Source organism: Megalops cyprinoides, chromosome 16 (genome assembly GCF_013368585.1).
Source record: "Megalops cyprinoides isolate fMegCyp1 chromosome 16, fMegCyp1.pri, whole genome shotgun sequence".
NCBI lineage: Eukaryota > Metazoa > Chordata > Actinopteri > Elopiformes > Megalopidae > Megalops > Megalops cyprinoides.
Window position 1 is genome coordinate 14903482 of NC_050598.1, and position 11254 is coordinate 14914735.

An 11254-nucleotide genomic window follows, 5' to 3' on the forward strand; every position below is an offset into this window, starting at 1 on the left:
TCACATCTAAGATCCTTCACATCTCAGATCCTATCACTGTCTTGTCCCAATTACAGACATCTGTATCCAAATTAAGTCCAGTTTTCTCTTTAAAAATGCATCAGCTTTTCAGTGGGATTCATATCAAACCAAATTACAGCACAGCATTTCCCATGGCTAATTTGCATATCAGAAAATGGTATCAATCAAAAATGCATAACATGCAGATGCTCCGCAATTTTTTCTTTCTCATTCTGACAACACGTGCCCTACGGTTACATAACTTTATTTGCCTTGTTGAACTAGCTTGCACAGTCCTTATAACATTACAGTTCGCTTTGGCGAGACAAAAAAAAACACATGCTAATGCACAAGCATCTCTTCCTAGATGTGCCGTTTCTGCCGCAAACTCCTGCCGTTGCCAGTTAAGTGTAAAAGTTAAGTGTAAAAAAATGAAACATCCAACACAGCAGTGGCATGCCCTTAAATGTAACTGTATTTTAGTCAGCCTCAGTCATATGCAGACACACTGCAAAACAGTTGGGAAATTACACAAACAATAAACGGTTTTGCTTGTTTCAGCCTAACTTTGTGTTGCTGCATGCAAATGCTTCATCTGATGCCTCATGAATTTTCATTTCCGATTATTGCTATTTGAGCTATACCTAAACTGTTTTTTTCACTCCATTTATGTTAATAAACAATAACATATGCAATGACATTCTGCTAGTCTGAAAACACCACCTTGACTTGAATTTTCAAAAGTTAATGCTGCGGCTGTTATTGTCATTAAATATTACAGCAAATACTATTATTCAAGACAATTTAAGGTTCAATGCAAGCTGGTAGCTACATTTTAGGAATTACAGGAAAAATGAAAAATTGCACATCATGAATTATAATGAAACAGCTTTAAAATCAATTGCATTAATAAATAAATCCTCTATGATTTAAGAGAACAGTATGATCCCGATTTGATCTATGATTTTTTTTGTTTTTGATTTTTTTTTTTTCCAAGTTGGATGCTGAGGTTTTGAAATGTAAATTACTTTTCTAATGGTAGTGGTAGTAACAGAAATAGGTGAAACACATGCATGGTGGTATTTATCACTCCAGCTTTAACACTATTAACACTGAAGAAGTAAAATGTTAGTTGGGACCATACAGGGATTGATAATCATGGGACTGATCAGAACATTCAGTATATCTTCAATAAATAAAAAGAAAAAAGCCTTTTTGAAAATTGATTTTTTAGCATTATGAGAGCTCTGATTAGGTGGCATGTTGAGTGATGGAGTTTTGTATACATACCTCACATTACACCTAACACCCTAAGCTAAAACCTGAAACAGTTGATGTGGTACACAATCTATAATTTTAATAAAAAAGGCTGGATTTAAATGAGACATGAGACTCACTGCTTCTGTTATAAGAGAAGAAAATGGCTGCAAGCACGCATATGTTATCCACGTCTGTGATCGAAAATGCACAAGCTCACGTTATTGTTTCACACCCGCTTCCTGTCTTTTTTTTCCCCTCGGCATTTTCCTCTTCTCACCGACATTCCTCAACCCCCCAGATCCCTCGGCACTAACAGGGGATGGGACCCTCTGGGAAAACCCACATGTTCCTGAGCTTCCCCAAGACTTCACAATTCAACCACAGGAGCCCCTGACACATAAACCAATGACGCATCCTATTACCCAACGATTTGGGGGGAAGGAAGACCCCGCCAAGAACTGCACTGCTTGTCACCATAGCTTATGATGTAGACCAGTTGGGAGAGGTGACGAGAGACTTGTGATGAATAATGTCATGTGGCCATGTGAAAGCAAAGGACGCAGGATTCTGAAGGGGTTCTTATATCATCTGAAGAGAATATATGAAGGCAAATCTATAACGGCACGTCTTATGGCAATCACAGTGCTAAATCATTCAAGGCCCCTATGAGAGGAACCATCCATAAAGCTGAACACATAGGAGAGAAGTGGGCGTGTACATGGGCATGTACAGTACATAGGAAATGGTAAATCCTTCGATCTGAGAGAAAATACAGCTCAAAATCCCATGTTTACTGACCATCTGCTATCAAATCCCACCCCCATCCCCCGTCCCAAACTCAATAGAATGGCTTATAAAAAAAAAAAAAAAACTTTCACCAGAGCCACGCACAAACATTCTCACACTTCCTCTACCTATGTGAAAAACTATCGGTTTATAATAGTATGTGTGTGTCAGGTAAGGATGGTAGCATGTATGTGGAATGATTAGGATGTTTTTACATCCAAACGGATGATAGCATGTATGTGGTATGTGATTAGGATGTTTTTACATCCAAACTAACAAGAAGGAGCACTGTCTGGGTTCTCCTGACTCCCCAAGTTCCTCCGGCTTGTGCATCCTGTAAACAGGCTTTAAAATGCAGGGGAGCCACAGCACTTTGATCACTCATCTGTGTGGGGAATAATTTGAGGTTACAGAGCGGTGCTGAGGGAATAGTCCACTTCCGCAGAGTACAGTGGTTTGGGACATAATAAGGCTAAAGCATTTTCTCAAGAAATTCATTTGAAAATAAAATGAGCTAGAAAGAACACCAGCAACAACCTTTTTTTAAAGCTATTAAGTTTCAGGTTTCAACCTTTATGCCCCACATTCCACAAAAAGTAATGAAAATAAAACATAACAGCCAAGAATACAGTACATTATTATAATACAAGACAGATTTGCTCTTGCCCATGTTCCACCCTACAAGAGATCTTGACAACGTCTTATGAAGTTCATATGAAGTTGATAATTGTACACAATTTGCAAAGACCCAGTTACTAACCCAAAAAGATACAATATGGCCAATGATATAAAGTCTAAAGTCTCTAACTCATTTTGGAAAAAAGTTGTAAAAGTTGTAAAACCTTGAGCCTGGTGAATGCAGTTGAGATACCTACCCTAAGCCCCAGCACCCTTTTCCACCACAGCTTCCACTCCTGCAATGAGACGATGCCCTTGCTCTTTTTATCGCCCCCGGATGACTGCACTCGCTCCCTTACACCGTGACAAACCAGAGGACCCGCTGGTGTCTGGGAGTCTGCCTGGACTTCAAACGCTCTCGCCCCAGAGCAACTGCAGGGTCCTGGAGGGAGCCACCATCTGGTATTGGTCTCTCAGCTGTCCCGGAGAGTCTAAGGCCAGCTGTCAGGGGCCTCAAAGCCCTACTCACTAGGTCATTACACCCCCCTAAACCTTCACCCCGACGGCAGGGTGGCTAGGGTAATTAAGGCCACTCGCCAGGGCCCCTGTGCCACACAGAAAATGAATACCTGTCCTGACACCGACCGTATATCATTGCCTGACATTCAGCAAAGTGAGATAGAGGATAATCGACTCCAGGCAAACCATGGGTCAGCATACAATACCTTCATTATTGTTATATTCGTTATTATTATATGAAGACATGAGGAGGTGCAGTCAAACTATGAACCCTAGCATTCTTTATACCTATATCTAATACAACAGGATCATTAGCTCTGCATCAGTTGTGCTTTTGTGCCTAACTGAAAAATTAAAAATACTTGAAAACAAGTGACCCAGCACCACAATCCTATGCAATGTAGTGTAAAAACTGAGTTAATGTTTGGAATACTTCTTTTTCAAGTATCTCAATTTGGCTTATGGACCTGGAGCTCCTTGTGCAGTTACCTCCAGTATTCCCAGGTTATTTACTCCCAGGTATTAATTTTCACATCTGAATATTTGTATATTATTAGCTGCTTAGTTTGTGTTGAATTGCCAGTTCTTCCTTCAGTGCTGTATATTACTGTTAATTTAACATGTCATTTAATTCACACTGTATTTTATTTTAAAAATTGTAGATAGTTATTTATAAAACTAGGGCTTTATTTATATAATGGTTTAAAATTCTTACTTGGCTATCTAGAAATCTGCCCAGTTATTGTTTCCATACTAAAAATAAAACAAAGAATAGCCTAAGTAGGGCTCTATCTTCCAAATGTGCAGTTGTAAGAAATTGGGTTTTGCCAGCAAGTTACCTAAGGCTTATAAATGTTGGCCTTCCCATGTAATGTCAAATTGAGATAACAGTGTTTAGGTGCACAAGAGACTTAATAATTTATACTTTGATATTTTTATACTATGTCCACAAGACATATATATTCTCCACAAGAGTATACTATACTCCACAAGAGCTTGGCATTTTGGACAATTGATGAAGGAGAGGCATTGCATAGTATAATCCTTCCTATCACAGGAAAAATGAATTAACAATGAATTGTCTTATATATATTTTTATATATGTCTGAGATTTAGCGTGAAATCCCACTCTCTTATATGGTTCCCTAAAATCTAGCCTGTTGTTCTTCAACTTTAAACATCCCATTTAGAAATGATTTCACTGTATTTGAAACTGGTGTCCAGTACGTGTGAATAGTTTTGACCAACAACAGGGAAGACAGCCACTTACAGTTTCAAATCTCATTGCATTTGTATTGTAGATGTTTGTTGAAACAGTGCAAGAGACACACAGGCAAATGCAAAAATGGTATCAGAAAGACACTACTGTGAGCATGACAATCCCCACCAATGCTCCATGGACTGATCTATGTTTCTCTTTTCAGATTAGAACCAAAGGTAGGTTCAAGTATTACGAGGAGCACTGTTGCTGTTCTCTTGAGCAAGGTTCTGGCTCAATCTCAGAGAGTCTGCTGAAGCTAGAATGATTTAACTGTAAGTTCTGGACAACTCTTCACACACCTTCAGAATAACACACTGGGGAACCACCGGTCCTGGCCAAGACACAGTTGCGGCCTAACCATTCTCACAGGTTTACAGTAAAACACAACTTGTTGCACCATGGCTGTACAGTTTCAACAAAGCCACAAGTATGTGATGGAGTCAATGTTTTTTAAGTTTTTGCTTCCACTTAAACCCATTTCATTTATATATTAAAATGTGACCCAATTGCACACTGGAGTGATGGAGTAATAACTATGGGCTGTCCCATCAGTTGAACACACACACAGAATATGAACTCTCTCTGCTGCTTTGACAGGGACTGTAACAAGAGGAATCAGCTTGGACAGAGAGAGCCTCTGCATGGCCCGGCCTGCTGGTTTTATGACTGTTGTGTCTGTATTTAAATGGTCTGGCCTTTCTGTCTCTATGGGGCAGTGCGAGTTGGGTCTTTCCCGCTTCATCAGCTCGGTAACAGATGGTCTGCCACCGCCGGCTCAAGTGAAGGGATGTTAATGGCTGACACGAAGGCCCAACCACCAGGAGGGACCGCTGACACTTGGGGAGACATTTAAATGTTTATAAGACAGAGTTTCCTGCTGGGATCTTCATATTTTATGACTGAGCGAGCCACATGCATCCTGCCTAAATCCATAGTGGCATTTGACTAACTGATAAACATTTTCTGACGTACTATATCTAAATAAGGTATTTAATGAACATAACTGGGTAGAGTTCCGAATTCACAGCAAGGAAGACGTTAAGCTCAGCTATGAGCTTCATCTTGTTCCAACAGGATATGAGGTCATGCTCAGTGAGTCAGTCCACTGTTAAGGGAACACATATGAACAGTAGGCTTGCCACCATTTATTAAAACAGAGCTTTCAGAGTTCATTACGGGAATCTCATAAAGACAGCTTATGGAGCCTTTAAACCTCATGTGCTCATATACAATTCACTGGTGTCTTCAGATATTTGAATTCAAGTACTTAGTTTTCTGTGGGGTTCTTGAGCATTTCCTTAGACTCCATTAAAGACCACAACCTTTCACCAAGCATCAACACAAAGCCCTGCTCCCCTGTTATCGTCCTAATAGTGCCAAGAATGTCCTTTTTATGTTTGTGTATTGACACAAATTATTTAATGTTTTCTTCCATCATAAGACCCAAGAATGATGAGAAAGGGTTGCTAAAGGGAGTGGTTAGTAGAGGATGCCAACTTATCATACATAACCAGAAAAACAGTGACACACTATAGATATGTGAACATGGAGCACTTGGAGGTGTTGGCCAGCATTTGTATTTTTGTTCAAAAATTGTTGCTGCTTCTGCATATCAGAGTAAGTATTGAAACAGAGTGGCATGGAGGAACAATAGAGAGATCTGCTGTAGATTGGACCTCATCATGTTACAAGTTACAAGCATATTACAAGCTAATATCAGCCAAAGAAAAGAAACTGGAGAAAAACGAATGTTTTGGGTTTGGACATGAACCGTCCTGTTTCAGAATTTGTGCATTAAGACACACAAGCAGCTATCAGTTTTCTACAAAATTTGAATGCAGGGTTTATTTTTTGTAGAGTTAGGAATCTTTATCATAGGAAGAGAAACAACAGCAACATTGCTCTGGAAGTTGTATGGGATGTCATTAAATTGTACTTACTCCAACCACGCCTTTGACCCAGAACAACAGTACCAGCTAATTTACTAGGCCAGAAATGTCAAGGTTCTTTCCTGCTCAGTGAGCCATGAATTTTCTGAATTTATCATTATGACATACTGATGGGAAAAAAGTATACTTAGTCTCTATTTTTTCAAGACTATTACTCCCATTCATATTTTATAATTTAACAAGTTATCATGTTAACAGCAAAGGGCTCATAAGCCTCCACCAATACAAATAAAGGGGAGCATGTCCTGCCCAATATTAACAATACTTTGCAAAGAAAAGCAGCTTTCTCAGATTCCCTCCACCATGAGATACGGTTTGATGTTCACATATACCCCAGCATTAGAAGCTAATTAATTCAAGCTTCCTTTAAATTCTGAGTGCATATGTGTACACCCTTAGGTACAAACACCACAAGGCAGAAGTCTTGCAAACTGAAACAGAAATGCATGGTGCAAAATAATTCCAATGCCACAGCACAGCTATGTGGCAAGTATGTGGACTGGATTAGATTTGTAGTTAAAGGGGTCCAGGTTCAGGTACCCTGTCATTGCTGCTGTTCCCTTGAACAATGTCCTTGACCCAATTACCCTCTGAAAGTGTTCATGGACACCAATGGACAACACATCTTGAATTAGGGAATCAACAAAACAAGTAATTCAATAATGTCCACCATTATCCTGATAGGCTGCCTATTCGCACCAGTCCAGATATTCACCCAGGATACAAAGCACAGCAATGTCTACCCTCTTTTACACATAAGACAACATGGACGCCCCATAAGCTACTTTGTGGTAAAATCCATGAAAGTATATAAAACACTATAACGGTGAACTTCTGAGGGGAAAGATGTCAACCCCACCACAACCTACTTCTTCCCTTTAACTGTAGATAAATAAATATGCAGTGCATACTCTGCATAGTCAAACAGTGCCTTGCAAAAGAATTCAGACCCTTGACCAATTCAAACATTTTACTGAATTACAAAAGATACATTGCAATTTTGCTGTGTGTGATGTTTTATTTAAAAACACTGAAACTAAGACAACATTGGTTTTACCTCAGAAAATATTTTTAAGAAACATAAAAAACTGAAATATGCTGTTTGCATAAGTATTCAGCCACATGTGTTTTGGAAGCTCCATGTTTACACAGATGAAAAAACTGCCCAAAATGTGGACACAGTTGCCTTACCATTGGCATCTACCTGTGAATCATTAAAGTAACTGCCACATTTTTTTTGGATTGAAACCCAATTCTGTTTAAGGATTATTGGTCAGGCTGTGAATCAGAAGAGAAAATGTGAAAATGAAGACTAAAGAACATGCTACAGAAGTTAGAGATAAAGTAATACAAATGCATAAATTAGGAAAAGATACAAAATAATATCCAAGTTTTTGGATATCCCAGTGAGCACTGTTAGATCAATAATCAAGAAGTGGAAGCTGCATCACAACACCCAGGCACTGCCTAGAAAAGGCCATCCTAGAGAGGCAATAGAGAGGCAAAAAAATCACTTGGAAGGAGTTCAGCAGCTGAGAGCGGAGTAAAGGTGCACCAGTAAACATTATCAAGAGCTCTGCATAAAACTGGTCAGTATGGGAGGGTGGCAAGAAAGAAGCCATTACTCTAAAAGAATCATCTCAAAGCACGTCTGGAGTTTTCGAGAAAGCATGAGAGTGACCCAACCATGATGTGGGAAAATGTTTTGTGGTCAGACCATGATAGAGCTTTTTGGCAAGAAGTGCTACGTGTGCCTCAAACCTAACACTGCCCACGCCTCAATAAACACCATCCCCACAGTGAAGATAGTGGCAGCATCACGGTGGCAGCATCATGCTGTGGGAATGCTTTTCATCAGCAGGAAATGGTCATCTAAAATTGAAGGACGAATGAATGGAGAGAACCTGCTTTAGTCCTCTTAAAATCTGAAGCTTGGGAGAGAGTTCACCTTTCAGCAAGACAATGATCCCAAGCACAAGCACAAAGCAGCAATAGAGTGATTCAAGAATTAAAAGATGAATGTCCTACAGTAAAAGTCCTGCAGTCAAAGTCAATACCCTACAGTCCATTCCTCAATCCCATTGGGAATCTATGGCACTATTTGAAAATTGAGGTCCATAAGCATCAACCAACAAACTTCAACAACCTGAAGTAAATCTGCAAAGAAGAATGGGTAAATACCACTCCCAAACAGTGTGCAAAACTGATAGATACTGACCCAAATATATTTAAAGCTATAATGGCAGCAAAAGGTGGCACTATGAAATATTAATGTGTGGGGGTTTGATAATTATGCAAACAACATATTTCAGTTTTTTATTTTTCTTAAAATATTTTCTAACATAAAACCAGCCTTACAATAATTTACTTTGAGTTTCAGTGTTTTAAATAAAATATTATTCAGAATGAGATGCCAATGCATCATTTCCAATTCAGTAAGATGTTAGAATTGGTCAAGGGTCTGAATTCTTTTGCAGGACACTGCATGTATGGTTGTGTTGTTTTCCTTTCATCTCCTGATAGTACTCAGTATCTGTTACAATGTGGTTCATTGATGTCCAGAATTAAAACACCCACATTGCTGGGTTCTTCCTGCATGTCATTATCTAATTAAAATTCCAACAGTGCTCAACATATGCGGTGAGAGTATGTGTGTGTGTGTGTGTGTGTGGGTATGTAAGTGTGTGGGATATGAGGAGGGGGGTAAGGGCACCTGCCTCTTCCTGCAGCCAATTATTCTATAATCTCTACATGCTCGAACATGCTATTATATAGAAATTATGGCTATTTCATCATTATGCTGATGCAGGAATAAGGACATGCACATCATCAAACACTATCCATCCACCAGTGGTCAACCCCATAGTGCTATACACTATGTCATACAACACTGCATCCTGGCCTGCAAAATCCTTATGTGACCTGAATGAATACTGTGGTAAGCCAGAAGAGTCCTGGACATGGATTTAGCAGTGTCTTGTAGTCATATGTAATATAGTGGATTCTATCAATATCAACATTTCCAAACACTTGGCATAACACACAGACCTCAGGGCCGACCAGACATATCATTGGAAATATACTTTTGCCACACTCACTAAGAATGTCTTTTTCAAACAGTCTTGAAGATAAACAGAGATAACAGTGCAACAGTTTGAATCTTACTTATAGAATGGGACATGCCATTTTCAAATTATCAGCTCTAGGCAATTTAAAAAGGCAAAAACTGAAGAAAAAGAACACAATGCTGACTGCAGACTTTCCAGCAGGAAAATGTTAATACACTTAAGCCACAACACCATGAAAAGGCCAATGTTTGTCATCTTACAAAACTGTACAGGAAGAAAATTGTGCATAAAAAACAACAATGAGGTCTAAAAAATGACTGACACTGACCACTAAGTCCTTTAACTTACCATTTTTGTAAAGTAGTGTGTGAAAGTTATTCTGACTTCTCATTGAAAACAAGTAACTAAGGACCCAGAGTTAGAACAGGAGGAACAGCTTAGAAGAGTTCAAACCATCCACAAGTCCATGAGAGAGAGGATAAAAGGAAAAACTGCACCACAGAGGTATATACTGTAGATCCAAAAAGAATGTTCCCAGCAAGCAACAGCAAAACGGGACTCCACGGACAGAAGGTTCTGAGAGGTTGAGTACGGTACCAGCTTAATAAAACATGCCCCTCCTGACCCCATTCATGCTGAGAACCATCTGGTTCCTCCTGTGCAAATGTCCCACCTCAGGCACCCCCATCCCACCCCACCCCCTACCACTGGACTATACCACTTCATCAACCAAAAGGGGTGGAACAGACCCTAGTTAAAGTCTGAGAAGTGAGCAAAGCTGTTGCCTAGCTGTCTGAAGGAGAGGGAAACAAAATACTTCACCAAATGTGACAATTACATGAAGATGGAGAGAGGCAAAGACTCCAAATCTGTTTTGCTATCTGGAAAATTGTACTTTTTATAATGTAAATAAAATGGCCTTTGTGTAGGTTAAATCCAGATTGAGCCAACACAAACTGATCTTAACTACAGATTTCAACAGCTCACATTTTGAAATGTCAAAAATACCAATTTTCATATATACCGTGTACAAGTAATTAATTACGCATAAATATATAATTATTATATAAATTTCTTGAATACCTTTAAGAAGCGTCCTCATTGGGGATGGGCAGCACAGCTTCTCTCCTGTGTAACCTTCTCACTTCTCAGCAGAGTACAGTCCTGACTCACTCTGTGGCCACTTCCTGAGTGTGTGCTGTTTTAGAGCCCCCCACCCCCGACCCTCCGCCCTCCAGTTCCTCATCACCTTCCCTGCCCCATTTCCTCTCCCAAGGACGTGTGCAGGAAGGGACCTGTCCTCTGAGACCCTGCAAACCATGGTGAAACAGTGTCCGAAACCAAGCGACATGAAGGCGGTACAACCTAGGAAATTCATGATAACTAACAGACCGCAAACTGGGGGCTACTTGTCAATCACTGTTTGCTGTCACTGACCCCCTTTAGGCAAAGTCCTTCTCTTTACATCTGGCAGTGAGATAAGAATCTGATCCACCGCTCCTCCCCCGCTCATCCCGCCAATCAAAACACAACTGCTAGATGTTCAAAAGGCATGATTTGTCTTGTTTTGCTTTGCCTGGGTTTTGATTTCGTCTGAGATTAGAATCGAATCTGTTTATGGTTTACAGCAGAACAAATTATACACATTGGAGATTCCACAAGTCAAGCACTTTGCTTGATTAAAAGTTGTGACAGTATATTTGTGATGGATTCACCACAGCGGCACCACCCATCTGTGGAATACTTGACAGTCCAACCGGATGCAAAGGAAATCTATGAGGTGCAATCACATC

The 11254-nt window shown here is 39.8% G+C and overlaps 1 protein-coding gene across 1 annotated transcript in view; it reads right to left on the reverse strand.

Annotated features, from left to right (window-relative positions):
* LOC118791033 (stAR-related lipid transfer protein 13-like) overlaps window positions 1-10622 on the reverse strand; it is a 30296-nt gene extending 19674 nt beyond the window's left edge. Inside the window, exon 1 of the mRNA XM_036548249.1 lies at window positions 10545-10622. Within this exon, the coding sequence (XP_036404142.1) occupies window positions 10545-10563 (19 nt within the window). The 5' untranslated portion in view covers window positions 10564-10622. The remainder of the gene's footprint in view (window positions 1-10544) is intronic.
* Between the last annotated feature and the right edge of the window lie 632 nt (window positions 10623-11254).